Here is a 22370-nt window from a genome sequence, read left to right as displayed (position 1 = left end):
GTGGTTGTGATGTGTATTACAGTCATTTAGAGTTTAGTTACAGTCTCACAATATTATGTTGTTTTGCTGTCAGGACAAAATTGACACAACTTCCAGTTTGGAGATCAGTTAAGAGTGAACGCATCTGTACTTCAGGCTTTCATGCAGTATAAGGGGGATACCCCATAATCCCATAATAGGACGCATCATGTTCTATCCAGGATAGATATGGCCTTTGGTAATCAGGAAACCTTGAAAAGAGATGTGGCTTTATCATATGGGCTGAGGTGCCTCTCTGATCATGTACCAGTCTTTCTGAAGGTGACAATTAAATTAAATAGAACATGAGGATGTAAGATAAATCCTCTTGGCTGACTTTACTGGGTCAACAGATTGATATGAGAAGGGAAATTGATAGTTTCTTTATGGATAATGAGGGATCGGCAGAGGCTGGGATGGTCTGGAATGCATCTAAGACTTATGTGAGGTGCATTCTCTTTAAGAAGATTACACAGTTAAAAAGGGGTTATAGGAAAAAAGAAGAGAGTTTAATCCAAGATATGTTGGATAAGGAACAGATATTCATAAATAATAAAACTATAGAGGCATGGAATGCTTGGCAATTGGTAGTACAAAATTATAATAATTATCACCTAGAGAAAGCTCAAAATATGGACTTGTTTATGAAAAGCAAAAGGCACTGGGAGGGGGGTGAAGACCTGGCAAATATCTATCCATGATTATTAGGAATAATAGCCCTGTCCAATATTGTAATAGTTAAAGATGAAAATGGGGATGACATATAGTGAGCCTGAAAAGATATTGGGGGTTTTCTATGAGTTTTATGCTAGATTGTATTGTACACAGGAGAAAATAGAGGATGAAAGAATATTAAGCTATTTACAGGGTATTGATCTGCCAAGACTTGACAGAGATCAAGCAGATCAGTTGGACCGACCAATAACATTAGATGAGATAATGGAAGCTATAAATGAAATGCCAATGGGAAAAGCAGCAGGCCCAGATGGGTTACTAATTGAATTATTTAAAAGAGATAAGGAAGAATGGGCAAAGAGATTGTTAGGAATATATAAATATGTGCAAGAGCAGGGTAGACTGCCTATATATATGGAGGAGGCAACTATAGTCTTAATATATAAGGAAGGGAAAGGTAGAGAGGACACAGGATCCTATCATCCTATATCATTGTTAAATAATGATGTAAAGATCTTGGCGAGGATCCTAGCATAGAGACTTAATGGCTTGACTTCCACCCAAATTCATGAGGATCAGTGCGGCTTTATACCGCACAGATCCTCAGTGAAAAATATTCAGCAGGTTTTTGCAAATTTTCAGTGGCCAGGGGACCTGGGGTCTCAACGCTCCATAATGTCATTAGATGTTGCAAAGGCGCTTGACAGTGTGGAGTGGGAGTTCCTCTTGGCATTACTGGATAGACTTTGTTTTGGACCGGGGTTCATCGGTTGGATTACAACTATTTACAGACACCCCAGAGCGAAGGTTATTGGTAAATTGGTTGGTATCTTAATATTTTAACATAGAAAGAGGAGTGAGACAGAGATGTCCTCTCTCCCCCTCACTCTTTGCTCTGGTCATTGAACCATTAGCAATCAGGATTCATGAAGATCCATGTGTGGTGGGCTTTGGAGTGAGGCTGAGAGAGGACAAAATCTCATTATATGCGGATGACATTTTTTTTTTTTTTTTTTTTTTAGAACAAACCAGTGATGCTATAGAATATTTGATGATGGTTATTTAGGAATATGGGAGTTATTCCAGTATAGGAGTTAAATAGAATAAATCTATATTGTTCCCATTAGACTCAAGTGTGGAGATGGCTAACTCAAAATTGCAAGTATTGGATCCTCAGGCAAGATTTTGTTATTTGGGGATAGTTATCTCTTCAGATTATAGAAGGGATTATTTCTTGGGATTAGGAAGAGGATAATTAAAATAAAGAAAACAAAAATGTATTTACTGAAGAATTGTAATTTTATTGTATATTTCTTATTTCTAATAAAAAATCATAATAATAATAATAATGTATTGATTGTTTTGCCTTTCAGATGGCTACACCACTGATGACATAGAGTTTTACTGGAGAGGAGGCAACCACGCTGTCACAGGAGTCGATAGAATTGAATTGCCGCAATTTTCCATTGTAGACTACAAGCTCCTATCGAAAAATGTTGTTTTTTCCACAGGTAGTGTGTGAATCTAAATAAGTTTAATACTGTAATTCAGAAAATATATACCATGGAGAACAAAGGCTGATGGAAGAAAAACAATATTAAGTTCTTATCGGATATTTACTATGTTCACAATAGACAATTCTATACCACGGAATAAAGATGGTCAGATGAAAAATGTATCCTCTACAATGGAAGAAGCTTTAGAATAAAATATATTCTTGTCTCTGTAAGGCCTCATGCACGCGGCCGTGCCATTTTTTGCGGTCCGCAAACCGTGGATCCGCAAAAAACGGAAGCCGCCCGTGTTGCCTTCCGCAATTTGCGGAACGAAACTAGCGCCAGCAATATAAATGCCTATTCTTGTCCGCAAAGCGCGGACAAGAATAGGACATGTTATATTTTTTTAGCGGGGCCGCGGAACGGAGCCACGGATGCAGACAGCACACTGAGTGCTGTCTGCATCTTTTGTGGCCCCATTGAAGTGAATTGGTCCGCATCCGAGCCGCCAAAACGGCGGCTCAGATGCGGAACCAAACAACGCTCGTGTGCATGAGGCCTAAATGTTTTATTATATTGGCTTTTACTTATTTTGGGCTAAAATCAAAGGAATTCTGATTTCTTGGCCGATTCAGATGAATCAAATTGAATCGAATTTCAGAAAAAATGTGCTCGAACTTACAGTCGTGGCCAAAAGTTTTGAGAATGACAAAAATATTAGTTTTCACAAAGTTTGCTGCTAAACTGCTTTTAGATCTTTGTTTCAGTTGTTTCTGTGATGTAGTGAAATATAATTACACACACTTCATACGTTTCAAAGGCTTTTATCGACAATTACATGACATTTATGCAAAGAGTCAGTATTTGCAGTGTTGGCCCTTCTTTTTCAGGACTTCTGCAATTCGACTGGGCATGCTCTCAATCAACTTCTGGGCCAATTCCTGACTGATAGCAACCCATTCTTTCATAATCACTTCTTGGAGTTTATCAGAATTAGTTTTTGTTTGTCCACCCGCCTCTTGAGGATTGACCACAAGTTCTCAATGGGATTAAGATCTGGGGAGTTTCCAGGTCATGGACCCAAAATGTCAACGTTTTGGTCCCCGAGCCACTTAGTTATCACTTTTGCCTTATGGCATGGTGCTCCATCGTGCTGGAAAATGCATTGTTCTTCACCAAACCACTGTTGGATTGTTGGAAGAAGTTGCTGTTGGAGGGTGTTTTGGTACCATTCTTTATTCATGGCTGTGTTTTTGGGCAAAATTGTGAGTGAGCCCACTCCCTTGGATGAGAAGCAACCCCACAAATGAATGGTCTCAGGATGCTTTATGGTTGGCATGACACAGGACTGATGGTAGCGCTCACCTTTTCTTCTCCGGACAAGCCTTTTTCCAGATGCCCCAAACAATCGGAAAAAGGATTCATCGGAGAATATGACTTTGCCCCAGTCCTCAGCAGTCCATTCACCATACTTTCTGCAGAAGATCAATCTGTCCCTGATGTTTTTTTTGGAGAGAAGTGGCTTCTTTGCTGCCCTTCTTGACACCAGGCCATCTTCCAAAAGTCTTCGCCTCACTGTGCGTGCAGATGCGTTCACACCTGCCTGCTGCCATTCCTGAGCAAGCTCTGCACTGGTGGCACTCCGATCCTGCAGCTGAATACTCTTTAGGAGACGATCCTGGTGCTTGCCGGACTTTCTTGGACGCCCTGAAGCCTTCTTAACAAGAATTGAACCTCTTTCCTTGAAGTTCTTGATGATCCTATAAATAGCCACAATATCCTTGCCTGTGAAGCCATTTTTATGCAATGCAATGATGGCTGCACACGTTTCTTTGCAGGTCACCATGGTTAACAATGGAAGAACAATGATTTCAAGCATCACCCTCCTTTTAACATGTCAAGTCTGCCATTTTAACCCAATCAGCCTGACATAATGATTTCCAGCCTTGTGCTCGTCAACATTCTCACCTGAGTTAACAAGACGATTACTGAAATGATCTCAGCAGGTCCTTTAATGACAGCAATGAAATGCTGTGGAAAGGTTTTTTGGGATTAAGTTAATTTTCATGGCAAAGAAGGACTATGCAATTCATCTGATCACTCTTCATAACATTCTGGAGTATATGCAAATTGCTATTATAAAAACTTAAGCAGCAACTTTTCCAATTTCCAATATTTATGTATTTCTCAAAACTTTTGGCCATGACTGTAGTTTAATAAAGATTAAGTGAAAAAAATGACATTTAGCCCAAAATTAGTAAAATGCAATGATAAAAAAAGGCTCCCAAAGGTGTCCATGGATCACACAACATGATTGTAAGAACAACAGTGGTGGCAGGAGACACAAAGGTATAATTAAACCAGCAAGGTAAGTACACTACACAGTGAGTTTTTCCATTATGCGGCGAAAAAAAAAGAAAACACTTTAAATATTTATTTCAAGTATATTAAAGCACTATTATGCAAAATAATGTTATACACTGCTCAAAAAAATAAAGGGAACACAAAAATAACACATCCTAGATCTAGATCTGAGTTAATTAAATATTCTTCTGAAATACTTTGTTCTTTACATAGTTGAATGTGCTGACAACAAAATCACACAAAAAAAAAAAATGGAAATCAAATTTTTCAACCCATGGAGGTCTGGATTTGGAGTCACACTCAAAATTAAACTGGAAAAACACACTACAGGCTGATCCAACTTTGATGTAATGTCCTTAAAACAAGTCGAAATGAGGCTCAGTAGTGTGTGTGGCCTCCACGTGCCTGTATGACCTCCCTACAACGCCTGTGCATGCTCCTGATGAGGTGGCGGACAGTCTCCTGAGGGATCTCCTCCCAGAACTGGACTAAAGCATCTGCCATCTCCTGGACAGTCTGTGGTGCAACGTTACGTTGGTGGATAGAGCAAGACATGATGTCCCAGATGTGCTCAATTGGATTCAGGTCTGGGGAACGGGCGGGCAAGTCCATAGCATCAATGCCTTCGTCTTGCAGGAACTGCTGACACACTCCAGCCACATGAGGTCTAGCATTGTCTTTCATTAGGAGGAACCCAGGGCCAACCGCACCAGCATATGGTCTCACAAGGGGTCTGAGGATCTCATCTCGGTACCTAATGGCAGTCAGGCTACCTCTGGCGAGCACATGGAGGGCCGTGCGGCCCTCCAAAGAAATGCCACCCCACACTATTATTGACCCAATGCCAAACCGGTCATGCTGGAGGATGTTGCAGGCAGCAGAACGTTCTCCACGGCATCTCCAGACTCTGTCACGTCTGTCACATGTGCTCAGTGTGAACCTGCTTTCATCTGTGAAGAGCACAGGGCGCCAGTGGTTAATTTGCCAATCTTGGTGTTCTCTGGCAAATGCCAAACGTCCTGCACGGTGTTGGGCTGTAAGCACAATCCCCACCTGTGGACGTCGGGCCCTCATATCACCCTCATGGAGTCTGTTTCTGACCGTTTGAGCAGACACATGCACATTTGTGGCCTGCTGGAGGTCATTTTGCAAGGCTCTGGCAGTGCTTCTCCTGTTCCTCCTTGCACAAAGCCGGAGGTAGCGGTCCTGCTGCTGGGTTGTTGCCCTCCTACGGCCTCCTCCACGTCTCCTGATGTACTAGCCTGTCTCCTGGTAGCGCCTCCATGCTCTGGACACTATGCTGACAGACACAGCAAACCTTCTTGCCACAGCTCGCATTGATGTGCCATCCTGGATAAGCTGCACTACCTGAGCCACTTGTGTGGGTTGTAGACTTCGTCTCATGCTACCACTAGAGTGAAAGCACCGCCAGCATTCAAAAGTGACCAAAACATCAGCCAGGAAGTATAGTAACTGAGAAGTGGTCTGTGATCACCACCTGCAGAACCACTCCTTTATTAGGGGTGTCTTGCTAATTGCCTATAATTTCCACCTGTTGTCTATCCCATTTGCACAACAGCATGTGAAATTGATTGTCACTCAGTGTTGCTTCCTAAGTGGACAGTTTGATTTCACAGAAGTGTGATTGACTTGGAGTTACATTGTGTTGTTTAAGTGTTCCCTTTATTTTTTTGAGCAGTGTATATAACCTCTCTGGGACCTGGACAATTTTAATCTTTTTCATTTTGTTGCCAAAACGAACCTTCCGCTCCACCTGGCGATGCCTTCCAAGAAATATAACTTTTTAACTTTTCCCATTTACATAGCCGTATAAAGGCTGTTTTTTGGGCACAATTTGTATGTATTTTTTAATGCCACCATTTATTTTGTATTTAACAATGGGAAAATATCTTTGTGGGTGAAAATGAAAAAAATATAGGGGAACATTTATTAAGACTGGCGTTTTAGACACCTGTCTTAATAAGCCTTATAGATGGCGGTGGATCACCGAAGTTATGTAGAAGTTGCATAGGAGTCTACATAACTTTGGCTTATCCATAGCCGATTCTACAGGGAGTGCAGAATTATTAGGCAAGTTGTATTTTTGAGGATTAATTTTATTATTGAACAACAACCATGTTCTCAATGAACCCAAAAAACTCATTAATATCAAAGCTGAATATTTTTGGAAGTAGTTTTTAGTTTGTTTTTAGTTTTAGCTATTTTAGGGGGATATCTGTGTGTGCAGGTGACTATTACTGTGCATAATTATTAGGCAACTTAACAAAAAACAAATATATACCCATTTCAATTATTTATTTTTACCAGTGAAACCAATATAACATCTCAACATTCACAAATATACATTTCTGACATTCAAAAACAAAAACAAATCAGTGACCAATATAGCCACCTTTCTTTGCAAGGACACTCAAAAGCCTGCCATCCATGGATTCTGTCAGTGTTTTGATCTGTTCACCATCAACATTGCGTATAGCAGCAACCACAGCCTCCCAGACACTGTTCAGAGAGTTGTACTGTTTTCCCTCCTTGTAAATCTCACATTTGATGATGGACCACAGGTTCTCAATGGGGTTCAAATCAGGTGAACAAGGAGGCCATGTCATTAGATTTTCTTCTTTTATACCCTTTCTTGCCAGCCACGCTGTGGAGTACTTGGACGCGTGTGATGGAGCATTGTCCTGCATGAAAATCATGTTTTTCTTGAAGGATGCAGACTTCTTCCTGTACCACTGCTTGAAGAAGGTGTCTTCCAGAAACTGGCAGTAGGACTGGGAGTTGAGCTTGACTCCATCCTCAACCCAAAAAGGCCCCACAAGCTCATCTTTGATGATACCAGCCCAAACCAGTACTCCACCTCCATCTTGCTGGCGTCTGATTCGGACTGGAGCTCTCTGCCCTTTACCAATCCAGCCACGGGCCCATCCATCTGGCCCATCAAGACTCACTCTCATTTCATCAGTCCATAAAACCTTAGAAAAATCAGTCTTGAGATATTTCTTGGCCCAGTCTTGACGTTTCAGCTTGTGTGTCTTGTTCAGTGGTGGTCGTCTTTCAGCCTTTCTTACCTTGGCCATGTCTCTGAGTATTTCACACCTTGTGCTTTTGGGCACTCCAGTGATGTTGTAGCTCTGAAATATGGCCAAACTGGTGGCAAGTGGCATCTTGGCAGCTGCACGCTTGACTTTTCTCAGTTCATGGGCAGTTATTTTGCGCCTTGGTTTTTCCACACGCTTCTTGCGACCCTGTTGACTATTTTGAATGAAACGCTTGATTGTTCGATGATCACGCTTCAGAAGCTTTGCAATTTTAAGAGTGCTGCATCCCTCTGCAAGATATCTCACTATTTTTGACTTTTCTGAGCCTGTCAAGTCCTTCTTTTGACCCATTTTGCCAAAGGAAAGGAAGTTGCCTAATAATTATGCACACCTAATATAGGGTGTTGATGTCATTAGACCACACCCCTTCTCATTACAGAGATGAACATCACCTAATATGCTTAATTGGTAGTAGGCTTTCGAGCCTATACAGCTTGGAGTAAGACAACATGCATAAAGAGGATGATGTGGTCAAAATACTCATTTGCCTAATAATTCTGCACGCAGTGTAAATGTAAGACAGCTTCCATTTTCTACGCCTAAACCAGAAGTGCAAAATAATGAATGAGACGGCCCACACCACTGCCACTTTTTTAGACCTGGCATCAGCGGGAATAAGTCGCAGATTCTGCTGCACCATGGCAGGTGACAGAATCTACACCAGACATACACCACTTTTGTGTTGTGTATCTAAGTCTTACTGTAAATGACCCGTACAGCATTTAAACAAAGTTTTGACCAAATCGTCTTTGGATCTATCATCCGAAGCTCGCTTCACCCAACGCTAATCACAGTGACTACAAATGACATGACAAGCTTATTCTGCGTGTCGCTATGATTATGGCTATACCAAATTTATATTGTTTTATTATGTTTTACTGTTTATTTGAATTGCTATATTCTGACACCCTTAACTTATTATTTTTATTTTTCCAACTAGAGAGCTGAGAAGGGCTTGTTTTTGGGGTGAACTTAGTTGGTACCGTTTTGACATGTATATGACTTTTGCACTACTTTTTGCTGAATTGTTTTTAGGGGGCAAGGTGACCAAAATTCACCAATCTGGCAGTTGTTTTCTTTGTAGCATTCACCATGTAGGATAAATAATTTTATAATTTAATAGCTTGGACATTTTTCATATTTATTTTTTTTTTTTTTACTGTATTTGCCCCCTGGGGAAATGCATTTGCTTGATCACTTTGATCACTTATTTTACAACTGTGGTAAATTAAAAGAAAAAGGACAATGAATAAAAGATTAAATGTTTGAATAATGGTTCCACAGTTCTGTCGTCTTTAGTTAACATTATTACAAATGGAAATATTTTGGATTATAACAATTAGAAGATTTTAGGAAATGACATTGTTACAATAGAAATATGTATACTTTATTAATAATAATGAAATCAAAAGATAACAGGTGGCACAAATTTCATCTAACTGGATTTTTTTTTTTTTAATAATCATATATTAGTACCAGTAATTTACATCTTTTTTAACCTTTGCTTTAATAAAAGAGAAGAAAAACACATTTATAGCTTCAATATATACACTTTTTCTCAACTTTTTTGAAGATTACATTTAATACATTTTAGCTCAACTTTGGCAAAATTTTAGATGTTACTTTTTAACCTGTGCAATTTCTATCAAAATAAAGTGTAAACTGAAAGAAGTAGGCCATGTCAGTGTAAAGTATATCATTTGCCCCACTTGATCTGTTGGCAGTACCTTTTCTGGCAATTATATCCACATAGAAGATGTTAGTGTACATTGTGACCAGAAAGCTTTGTTGGCCATAATAGTAACTAGAATGTGACTTTAAAGGGGTTACCTGACCTTTGGGGGGAAAATGCAGGAAATGTTATAAAATGACAAATAAATAATACCCCAGTGTTTGTTTATGAGCAATGGTGTTAGCACTCACATAGTCTTAGCACTCAGATGCCATGTTACTGACATCACCACTCAGTGATGGGATCCATGATGCCAGAGGTTGGCACATTACTGCGGAGGTCAATGTTTGGCTAAAGCAGTCACATGCTAGCAGTTTGTAAACAAAGACCCTGTGGATTGCCAAAGTTTCTGAGCTACCTTGGTGGGAGATTGAAATAATAAGCCCTTTACAGCATTTGGTGGTTAAATAGCCTCTTTAATTTTATTTGTCAGTAATAGTTTATTTTTCAATGTTGTGTAATCTTTTGGTTTCAGGTTCTTATCCACGATTATCTCTTAGTTTTAAGCTAAAAAGAAACATCGGATATTTCATCTTGCAGACATACATGCCTACAATTTTGATCACAATTCTCTCATGGGTTTCTTTTTGGATCAACTATGATGCATCAGCTGCTCGGGTTGCCTTAGGTAATTGAAGGTTTATACAGCATTTTAATAATGAAAGTAAGATGTCAATATATGATGACCCCTGTATTTATATACATCACGCTTATTTATTCTCTTCTCTTGACATGCTATTTAAACACAGTAGTAAAATGACAGCAGTTTTCAAATAATTAAAAGAGATGCACATTGGTATTGATGCAATAAAATTTGCTGGAGTGCTTGATTATAGCAAAATGGCAGCTGTTTTTTAATTAACTAAAAGAAGTGCAATTATAACATCCCCTTCTAGGAACACCCTGGTATTGACACACTGAAATGTGCTGAACTGTGCACAATGCCAAAATAGCAACTAGTTTTTAGAAAGAAAAAGACTCAATTGCACAGTGGTTTCAGCTAAATGCATGCTCCTGGGAATAAGCCTATAAACCACTTACGAGTTGTAGAAGCCTGGCTTTTTTTTAAAAAATAACTGGCTGCTGATGCACAGGTAAAAATTATGTTTTTGCAGGCAATGCATAATGTCTGTGCTTGCAAAATTGCATTACATTACATGAAGCTTTCCACTAGCCAACAACTGCCCTCCCCTCACTGTAAAATACACATACACACTAACTTGATGCTTTCCCTCTCTGATAAAACCCTAACTTTTCTACATATTAATTAAATCTACCTAAACTGCCTTGCAACACCCTAATATGTCTGCCTTGTGTCTGTAATTGTTGTCTGCCATGATATATTGCACACATGTCCTCTCACATGGCAGGCTAAGCTCAGAAACATGTCTGTCCTTTAGGCCTCATGCACATGGCCATTGTTTTGGTCCGCATCCGAGCCGCAGTCTTTGCAGCTCGGATGCTGATCCATTCACTTCAATGGGGCCGCAAAAGATGCGGACAGCACTCCGTGTGCTGTCCGCATCCGTTGGTCCGTTCCGTGGCCCCGCAAAAAAAATATAACCTGTCCTATTCTTGTCCGCACTTTACAGACAAGAATAGGCAGTTATATTAAAGACTGTCCGTGCCGTTTCCGCAAATCCGTGTTTTGCGGATCCGCGATTTGCGGACAGAAAAACACACAACGGTCGTGTACATTAGCCCTTATACACAGTAGCACAGAGCCTGAAGTAAAGGTCAAAATTCTGCCCCCGATTGGCTCACAGGCCGTTTGTTCGCCCCTGATGGTGACAGTCGGCAGAGCTACTAATCCAGCACCTTAGCTGTGAAGAGAATAACAGTATTAAACACTTTTACTGTATAAACTTTTCTGGCAATTATTCAGTCGACTGATTCAGATAACTAATCTTATCTTCTTTTCTAGGAATCACAACTGTACTGACCATGACCACCATCAACACTCACCTTCGTGAAACACTACCTAAAATCCCATATGTTAAAGCCATTGATATGTACCTGATGGGTTGTTTTGTGTTTGTCTTTATGGCTTTGCTGGAGTATGCATTGGTCAACTACATATTTTTTGGTAGGGGACCACAGAGGCAAAAAAAGGCAGCAGAACGAGCTGCAAGTGCTAACAATGAACAGATGCGTTTGGAAATTAGTAAGGTATGTAATACTATGATTGGGCAGAACTAAATCAATTTATCTTGCACATTTCCAGTGACTTACATTTTATCAAGCATTTTCTCTCTCTCTTTACATGAATATTTATGCTGCCACTGACACCAGATGGGGAATTTGTATGTCGATAATTATACCCATTTCCCCACAATGTACCTGGAAACTGTCCCATGTAATGCATTGATAGAGCTTCCTGTGAAGTACACTCCATTATGTACACACTCTCTTGAGTCATCTCAATGTTGTAGGCCAGATTATGGGTGCATAGCAAGGAAACGGGGATGAGTATCCACATACAAATTACTTATCTGGTGTCAGCATTGGGAGCACTTGGCATGTATTTATGTAATTAATAGTGCTTGTTACACGTGAAAGACTCTGAAGTCTCAATAAATACGAAAAACACAATAACAGCCACATAAAACAAATGTAAATGGGATAATGGAGCTTGTCACCTGAGGTGTAAATTAGGTCTTTCCTATGATCTAACCAGAACTAGTTCACTACAAAGTTATAGCACAATGTGCTTTCAAGGTTTTTCACAGATTTTCTATGGTACATTTCTAACCTACCTTTAAATTCCAGTGTGTGGTTGGATCAGAGATTTGTGTCTTCCAAAGGGCATATTTCACTAATTTTCAGAGCAAAGATTGATTAGATGGTGGGATCGATTTGCAATGCTCCAAATGGATTCCAAAGCTGATGAAGACATGCAGAACCTGGTACTAATGACACTCATAAACACTGTTAAGAAAAAGTATTGAGTGTCATTAACAAATAGTTGGCATTAATATCTACTATACCAGCCCTTTAGAAACATTTGAGTCCTCTTGGATTGCTTTAGAGTCAAAGAAAATGAGGACCTCTGGAAAGTAAAAATCCCAATGGTCATGCCACCAAAGAAGAAGTAAGTTAGATGTTCTTAAGAAGGCTTCATTGTTAAAATATTACAGTAGTTATTCATACAGGGTACATACTGTATATGTAGCCAGCTTGGATGTAGGTAGTAGACACTTGTAAAAAAAAAACTATTGTTAGTTGTTGATTTGTATTTCCCAAGCTACTTTACTTTTAGATCACGTCTTCTGTTAGCTGTCTTTCATGTTCACTCCTATGGTCCTTAGAACACATCCGCTTGATAGAATTGCAGGGCCTACTGACATGTGGAGTCAAAAGTTTTGTGGATTCCATGCAGAAGGCCTACTAGTTTACTGTACAGTCGTGGCCAAAAGTTTTGAGAATGACACAAATATTAGTTTTCACAAAGTTTGCTGCTAAACTGCTTTTAGATCTTTGTTTCAGTTGTTTCTGTGATGTAGTTAAATATAATTACACACACTTCATACGTTTCAAAGGCTTTTATCGACAATTACATGACATTTATGCAAAGAGTCAGTATTTGCAGTGTTGGCCCTTCTTTTTCAGGACCTCTGCAATTCGACTGGGCATGCTCTCAATCAACTTCTGGGCCAATTCCTGACTGATAGCAACCCATTCTTTCATAATCACTTCTTGGAGTTTGTCAGAATTCGTTTTTGTTTGTCCACCCGCCTCTTGAGGATTGACCACAAGTTCTCAATGGGATTAAGATCTGGGGAGTTTCCAGGCCATGGACCCAAAATGTCAACGTTTTGGTCACTGAGCCACTTAGTTATCGCTTTTGCCTTATGGCATGGTGCTCCATCATGCTGGAAAATGCATTGTTCTTCACCAAACTGTTGTTGGATTGTTGGAAGAAGTTGCTGTTGGAGAGTGTTTTGGTACCATTCTTTATTCATGGCTGTGTTTTTGGGCAAAATTGTGAGTGAGCCCACTCCCTTGGATGAGAAGCAACCCCACACATTAATGGTCTCAGGATTCTTTACTGTTGGCATGACACAGGACTGATGGTAGCGCTCACCTTTTCTTCACCTGACAAGCCTTTTTCCAGATGCCCCAAACAATCGGAAAGAGGCTTCATCGGAGAATATGACTTTACCCCAGTCCTCAGCAGTCCATTCACCATACTTTCTGCAGAAGATCAATCTGTCCCTGATGTTTTTTTTGGAGAGAAGTGGCTTCTTTGCTGCCCTTCTTGACACCAGGCCATCTTCCAAAAGTCTTCACCTCACTGTGCGTGCAGATGCGCTAACACCTGCCTGCTGCCATTCCTGAGCAAGCTCTGCACTGGTGGCACTCCGATCCCGCAGCTGAATCCTCTTAAGGAGACGATCCTGGCGCTTGCTGGACTTTCTTGGACGCCCTGAAGCCTTCTTAACAAGAATTGAACCTCTTTCCTTGAAGTTCTTGATGATCCTATAAATTGATGATTGAGGTGCAATCTTAGTAGCCACAATATCCTTGCCTGTGATGCCATTTTTATGCAATGCAATGATGGCTGCACGCGTTTCTTTGCAGGTCACCATGGTTAACACTGGAAGAACAATGATTTCAAACATCACCCTCCTTTTAACATGTCAAGTCTGCCATTTTAACCCAATCAGCCTGACATAATGATCTCCAGCCTTGTGCTCGTCAACATTCTCACCTGAGTTAACAAGACAATTACTGAAATGATCTCCGCAGGTCCTTTAATGACAGCAATGAAATGCAGTGGAAAGGTTTTTTGGGATTAAGTTAATTTTCATGGCAAAGAAGGACTATGCAATTCATCTGATCACTCTTCATAACATTCTGGAGTATATGCAAATTGCTATTATAAAAACTTAAGCAGCAACTTTTCCAATTTCCAATATTTATCTAATTCTCAAAACTTTTGGCCACGACTGTAGATGTTAGAAGATTTGAGGTTAACTGGAGGATGTAAATCCCTGCAATAAAGCTCTTGTTCTCTAGTGGAGTGATTTTAGTTGTAGAACATCTAAAAGCTACTGTCAAGCACATATTATAATGTCAGTTATAGTTTTCACACTGTTTGCAATCTAATGTGACTATGGATTGTTTCCTTATATAATATTTTGCTTTCATTGTGATTGGTGCCATGTTAAGATCTGTGAAGGGAGGAGAGCATGGACATGTGGGTAGGAGTGTACAATAGAAGTAATGTCCTACAGAAAAGGGACTACTACGTACTGTCATTATGCTCTGTGCACAATGGCCTGGCTGACCTTGAACTCTCTCTGACCATGGTACCCACCGGAGTTGTCAGTGAATGAACGTTGTCAAGGCTGTATGTGGTGCTGCAAGGATGAAGAAATAGGATAAAGAATACTTGATTTAGTTCAGAAACAACACATTTCGGGGTTGTATTAACCCCTGGGTAGGTAATACCCTTACTTACTTGACAAAGGGGTTAGTACAACCCTGAAACTCATTGTTTCTGCACCAAATAAAGTGTTCTTCATCCAATTCTTGATTGATGCCATGTTAGAATTTAATTGTGATAGAACACAGAATTTTATTTTATGTTATAGAAAAATGTGATAGAGTTTGTAATCTAGTGACATCCTGGTTAATCAAAGTTACTTTTTTCCACACAATTTATGAATATATACATATATATATATAAAGATATATATATATATATTTTATTTTATTTTTTTTATTTTATTTTTTTCAAATACCGCAGCAGCACAGTCGAGTAATGTGAACTGGGTGCAATTCCTCCAGGAGACCGGCTTATCCTCCAACGTATATATTTTCCAAAGAACGAGGCAGCACTTCCAGATTGATGTGAAAGGGTGAAGACCCCAAACTTTAGTTCCCCAGCAATGTTTCGGCCTTCTCAATGAGGCCTTTGTCAAGCTTGACAAACTTGACAAAGGCCTCATTGAGAAGGCCGAAACGTTGCTGGGGAATTAAAGTTTGGGGTCTTCACCCTTTCACATCAATCTGGAAGTGCTGCCTCGTTCTTTGAAAAAAAATTAAAAATAATAAAATATATATATATATATATATATATTAGATGAGTGAATTCCATATTTTGAAATTTGTTTGCGCTTCGTTTGGTGGGAAAAACAGAATTGCATTATGGATTCTGTTACCACGGACCATAATGCAATTCTATGACAGAATGCATAACAGAATGCCTTTAGAGTCATTCCGTTATTCATTCCGTCATAATAGAAGTCTATGGCCTGCATAACGGATCCGTACCATTTCCGTTATACAGGGGAGTGCTCTCCAGCATAACGGAAATGGGACAGATCCGTTATGCAGGCCATAGACTTCTATTATGATGGAATGAATAGCGGTATGCCTCTAAAGGCATTCCGTTATACATTCCGTCATAGAATTGCATCATGGTTCGTGGTAACGGAATCTATAATGCAATTCTGCTTTTACCACCAAACGAAGCGCAAATAAATTTCATAACATGAAATTTGTTCATCCCTAATTATGTCCTTATATAGTCTTACATAGGAGCTAGTGTACATACTGTAACTTCTTACTGAGTCTAATTAGTGCAGATTGTGCTTATATCAAATTATCATGTGGGTTTTAGTGAATCATATCAAAATATTCTACTAACAAGTGTGACCTACTGACTGCATAACACTTCTTTAATAATTCACTTCACACAGTTAAATCTGCATTTATGACCAAAAATACTGCATCTGTTTAGGATTCTGTTTGCAAATATTTCATCTATCTCCCCAATAAGAGTTTCTAACGTTAGAAAACTGGTGAAGCAATCTGATCTCTGGAAAATAAAAGTCATTGCAGTAAAATCTTTAGGGGGTCATTTATCCAAGTCTGCTATGCAAGTTTTGTGGCATAAAAATGTCACAAGTAATGCCGGCGTGGAAAAAAGTTAAAATAAAAGTTGCATCTCCATGCCAGGCAAGCCCCTGGTGTACTTATACAGAAATAGGCATATGACACATTGAACCAAATATATTTTTTACTGTACACCACTTCATAAATTTGACACAACCTGACAAAGAAAAGGCAGGCTTCAAGGGGTTGTCCGGGTTCAGAGCTGCCTAGCAATGTTCCTATTGATGTCACAATCTCACCGGCACTAATGGGAAGCTTTAGCACTGCCCTAGCCATTTTACAGGCTAGGGCAGAGCTAAAGTCCACCCATTAGTGCCATTGACATTATGGGGTACACTGCTAGGCAGGAGCCTCTGCCTAGCAGAGACCGAATATGTCACCGGATCTAATGAAAAAGCCTTGCCCTACACGATTCAGCTCAGAGAGTCTGCCTGGGTGAAGACGGAGATATGTCCGGGTTCAGAGCTGAAAAACTGACACCAAAACCACAGCATATGATAAATCCCTCCTTCCTCCAATCCACATATATATAAATACAACCAGTGTAGCAACTATGAACTGTTTTATATTTATTTCACATAATCTAAAAAGTGAATACAAAACATCTATAGTTGCATTCATATTATTTCACATATGTCTTGTAGCAAAGAAGTGTTAACCATTAACATTTGCCACCTATCCCAAGCAGAGATGAGCAAAGTTAACAAAAGTTTGATTTGACTGTTTTGCCGAAGTTCACAAAGAAATTAGATTTTTTTATTAATTACTTTGTCACAAATTGCCTTATATTTTATTAGCGGGTCTAATGATGGGTAACCGCATTTGAGTCACCTCCATCATTGAACTCCTTAGATGCATTGAACTCTTGATTGTGGCATCTGACAGTAACGTTGAGGCCATTCAGGGGTTAAAAACTAAAAATACATACTCACCTCATCCATTTACTTGCAGAGAGGCTGTTGCAGCTATGATTGAAGAAATATGCCAATTCTTGCATGCGCTGATGTGATGCACTCAGCCAGCATGGTAACATGGTGACGTCACATATCAGCGCATAAGAGATTTGGTGATTGTTTACCGCTAGGGATGAGCGAACCCGAACTGTATAGTTCGGGTTCGTACCGAATTTTGGGGTGTCCGTAACACGGACCCGAACACGAACATTTTCGTAAAAGTCTGGGTTCGGTGTTCGGCGCTTTCTTGGCGCTTTTTGAAAGGCTGCAAAGCAGCCAATCAACAAGCGTCATACTACTTGCCCCAAGAGGCCATCACAGCCATGCCTACTATTGGCATGGCTGTGATTGGCCAGTGCAGCATGTGACCCAGCCTCTATATAAGCTTGGGTCACGTAGCGCTGCACGTCACTCTGCTGATACAAGCGTAGGGAGAGGTTGCAGCTGCGACGTTAGGGCGAGATTAGGCAGATTAACTCCTCCAAAAGACTTCATTCAGTGATCGATCTACAGCTGTGGATCATTGAACTGCTTCTATTCAATTGCTCAGTGTTTTTAGGCTGCCCAGAGCGTTTTTCAGTCACTTTTTTCTGGGGTGATCGGCGGCCATTTTGTGGCTTGTGGTGCGCCAGCACAAGCTACCACCAAGTGCATTTAACCATCAATAGTGTGGTTATTTTTTGCTATATCCTACATCAGGGTCAAGCTTTCATCAAGTGCATTTAACCATCAATAGTGTGGTTATTTTTTGGCCATATACTACATCAGGTGCAGGCTGAGCCTGTGTCACCCAAGTGCATTTAACCATCAATAGTGTGGTTATTTTTTGGCCATATACTACATCAGGTGCAGGCTGAGCCTGTGTCACCCAAGTGCATTTAACCATCAATAGTGTGGTTATTTTTTGGCCATATACTACATCAGGGGCAAGTTGAGCCTGTCACCCAGCGCCTAAAAAATAGGCCTGAAATTTATATTCATCCAAATCAGTACTGTTTTAGCTGGTCAAGTTATTTTTAGTGACCGTAAAAGCACAGTTTTTGTTCTGGGTTGAAAAACAATTCCCAAATTTGCAATTCTCAAAATTAGTGGTTTCTGCTGTATCAGACCTACTTTAAATCTATCCCTAAAAGGGTATATTAGATTCAAGGTGCTGATAGGGTCATTCTGAAAAACTTAACACACACGCTACAGTGCAGATATAAGTCTAATTCTGTGATTAAACGTATACGTGTCACACAGCGCCTAAAAAATAGGCCTCACATTTATATTCCTCCAAATCAGTACTGTTTTAGCTGGTTAAGTTATTTTTAATGACCGTAAAAGCACAGTTTTTGTTCTGGGTTGAAAAACAATTCCCAAATTTGCAATTCTCAAAATTAGTGGTTTCTGCTGTATCAGACCTACTTTAAATCTATCCCCAAAAGGGTATATTAGATTCAAGGTGCTGATAGGGTCATTCTGAAAAACTTAACACACACGCTACAGTGCAGATACAAGTCTAATTCTGTGATTAAATGTATACCTGTCACACAGCGCCTAAAAAATAGGCCTCACATTTATATTCCTCCAAATCTGTACTGTTTTAGCTGGTCAAGTTATTTTTAGTGACCGTAAAAGCACAGTTTTTGTTCTGGGTTGAAAAACAATTCCCAAATTTGCAATTCTCAAAATTAGTGGTTTCTGCTGTTTCAGACCTACTTTAAATCTATCCCTAAAAGGGTATATGCCTGGGTGCCTGGGCCTAAATATGTGACAGTGGCCTGTTCCAGTGGTGGGTGACGTGAAGCCTGATTCTCTGCTATAACATGAAGACTGATTCTGTGCTGACATGAAGCCAGATTCTCTGTTTCGGGACTTCTCTCCTCTGCCTGGGTGCCTGGGCCTAAATATGTGACAGTGGCCTGTTCCAGTGGTGGGTGACGTGAAGCCTGATTCTCTGCTATGACATGAAGACTGATTCTGTGCTGACATGAAGCCAGATTCTCTGTTACGGGACCTCTCTCCTCTGTCTGGGTGCCTGGGCCTAAATATGTGACAGTGGCCTGTTCCAGTGGTGGGTGACGTGAAGCCTGATTCTCTGCTATGACATGAAGACTGATTCTCTGCTGACATGAAGCCAGATTCTCTGTTACGGGACCTCTCTCCTCTGTCTGGGTGCCTGGGCCTAAATATGTGACAGTGGCCTGTTCCAGTGGTAGGTGACGTGAAGCCTGATTCTCTGCTATAACATGAAGACTGATTCTGTGCTGACATGAAGCCAGATTCTCTGTTACGGGACCTCTCTCCTCTGCCTGGGTGCCTGGGCCTAAATATGTGACAGCGGCCTGTTCCAGTGGTGGGTGACGTGAAGCCTGATTCTCTGCTATGACATGAAGACTGATTCTGTGCTGATATGAAGCCAGATTCTCTGTTACGGGACCTCTCTCCTCTGCCTGGGTGCCTGGGCCTAAATATGTGACAGTGGCCTGTTCCAGTGGTGGGTGACGTGAAGCCTGATTCTTTGCTATGACATGAAGACTGATTCTGTGCTGACATGAAGCCAGATTCTCTGTTACGGGACATCTCTCCTCTGCCTGGGTGCCGGGGCCTAAATATGTGACAGTGGCCTGTTCCAGTGGTGGGTGACGTGAAGCCTGATTCTCTGCTATGACATGAAGACTGATTCTGTGCTGACATGAAGCCAGATTCTCTGTTACGGGACCTCTCTCCTCTGCCTGGGTGCCTGGGCCTAAATATGTGACAGTGGCCTGTTCCAGTGGTGGGTGACGTGAAGCCTGATTCTCTGCTATGACATGAAGACTGATTCTCTGCTGACATGAAGCCAGATTCTCTGCTATGGCATGAAGAGACTGATTCTCTGCTGACGTGAAGCCAGATTCTCTGCTATGGGACCTCTGTCCAATTGATATTGGTTAATTATTTTTTTATTTTTTTTTATTTTAATTTATTTCCCTATCCACATTTGTTTGCAGGGGATTTACCTACATATTGCTGCCTTTTGCAGCCCTCTAGCTCTTTCCTGGGCTGTTTTACAGCCTTTTTAGTGCCGAAAAGTTTGGGTCCCCATTGACTTTAATGGGGTTCGGGTTCGGGACGAAGTTCGGGTCGGGTTCGGATCCCGAACCCGAACATTTCCGGGAAGTTCGGCCGAACTTCTGGAACCCGAACATCCAGGTGTTCGCTCAACTCTATTTACCGCCATTCAAACAAAAATTTGAAAAATTGATTTGTTACCAGGAAACGCCAGGAAATTCGGCTTTGGGGCAAATCTAATTTTTCCTGAAAGTTTTATCAAAGTCAATTGGTTTCACTTTCATTTGTTCGACACTAATACCAAGAATTGTTTGGGATCCAAATGCTGGTTTAGCCACCAGTTACTACTGTAGCGAAAAATGTGTAATTTATATGGGAGGAATGGATAAAGCTCAATGTTTACTCTCATGCTCCATGTCATTTCTCCCAACTGTGATGATAATTTTTATGGTTATGCTTTGATATGACCAGTTCATATCTGTTGAAACTTCATAGGGGATTTGTGGTATCCATTGATTTTGAAAGTCAAATACACATTTTTTTACTTTCCATATTTTACTTTTTTTTAAATACTACAACATAAATGGAAAAGTTCACTTTTGAGTAATGCCAACATATAAAGCTTGATGGTGTGTTATAAGACAGAGATAATGACTCAAATACAATGGTTGGAAAGTTATATATCCTTTAAGTTTTAAAGGGGATGGACAAATTGGAATGATAGAAATTATTTAATCCACTTTAAATTTGGGAGACAAAGGGGTGTATCGATAGGGTTGCAGAGGCACCTAGGACTCAAGTTTACTCCTGGGTTTATAAAAATATTGTATTATTTAAAGTTTTTGTATTAAAAATTTAACATATTAGTTATAAGGACTTATAGTAAAAAAAGATTACAGATCAAGTACATGCATCATGTATATTTAACTTTCATACATTTCTTAGAGTATCCCTTCATTGATGTATTTTCTCAGTTTGATTAACAGCATTCATTTTCTTTCTTTTTTTTGTATTTATTAAAAATTAGCTTTTTAAAAATTTCAAATAGAATATGGCAGTTCGCCGTTAAATCCCCTTAAAGGAAAGACATCTATTACACTGGTAAGATTTTGATTAAAAAAATAAATAAATCCTCAACCAAGTAATAGCAAAAGTTACCAGCTCTCAAAATATCCTATTTAAAGTTGAAATGTATTCACAAAGTCATACTAAATTAATAGAAATGTAATACCATATTAATAAAAATAAAGATTGTATAAAATAACCCATATGGAGCAGTCTTGAAAATAATCTACTTTTCTTCTTACTTACAGATGGATCCACATGAAAATATTTTACTAAGCACACTTGAAATTAAAAATGAGATGGCAGCATCAGAAGCTGTAATGGGGCTTGGTGATCCAAGAAGCACTATGCTTGCCTATGATACCTCCAGTATCCAGTATCGGAAAGCTGGATTACCACGACACAGCTTTGGACGGAATGCCTTAGAACGACATGTTCAAAAAAAAAGCAGATTAAGGAGACGTGCATCTCAGTTGAAAATAACCATTCCTGATTTGACTGATGTAAACGCTATAGACAGATGGTCACGCATGATTTTTCCAGTGGTTTTCGCATTCTTCAATGTAGTCTACTGGCTTTATTATGTGAACTAAGACTAAAAAGCCATAGACAAAAACTGGATGTCTGTTCAGATTATGTGTGAAACCGGAAGTGGAACTTAGAAAATAACATTCAGGACAAAGCTATTTTAAAACACCTTAGTTGCTGGCACTTACCATCCTACTGTATGCTGTTTAAGATCCATTCTAGACTCATTACAAGTACAACCTTCCATTTTCTTTTTGTATGTTAACATTACTTTATATATGTAATAACACTTTTTCTGGTGTACACTCAAGTGCATTGAAGTGACATGTTAAAGCAACTGGTCAAATCCAGGCTCACCCACACATTGCATGGTCTGAATGATGCCTTTGAAGACATTCCCACTGAAAATGCAATAGCTGTGGAAGGAAAGGAAAAACCTTTGAAACAACTGAAGGTATTTTTAATACAGACAAAATGAAGT

General features: G+C 39.9%; 1 protein-coding gene across 2 annotated transcripts in view; it reads left to right on the top strand.

Annotated features, from left to right (window-relative positions):
- GABRB2 (gamma-aminobutyric acid type A receptor subunit beta2) overlaps positions 1–22010 on the top strand; it is a 541152-nt gene extending 519142 nt beyond the window's left edge. Inside the window, exons 6-10 of one of the 2 annotated variants that reach the window (XM_040441999.1) lie at positions 2067–2204; positions 9880–10032; positions 11329–11573; positions 18754–18759; positions 21610–22010. In XM_040441999.1, coding sequence (XP_040297933.1) covers positions 2067–2204; positions 9880–10032; positions 11329–11573; positions 18754–18759; positions 21610–21954 — 887 coding nt within the window. In that variant the 3' untranslated portion in view covers positions 21955–22010. The remainder of the gene's footprint in view (positions 1–2066; positions 2205–9879; positions 10033–11328; positions 11574–18753; positions 18760–21609) is intronic. The other variant, XM_040441998.1, reaches the window with a different exon arrangement.
- Positions 22011–22370: the final 360 nt, after the last annotated feature.

Source organism: Bufo bufo, chromosome 1, assembly GCF_905171765.1.
Source record: "Bufo bufo chromosome 1, aBufBuf1.1, whole genome shotgun sequence".
Classification (NCBI taxonomy): Eukaryota; Metazoa; Chordata; class Amphibia; order Anura; family Bufonidae; genus Bufo; species Bufo bufo.
The sequence above is the reverse complement of the archived record's forward strand: the minus strand, read 5'-3'. Positions and strand labels throughout refer to the sequence as shown.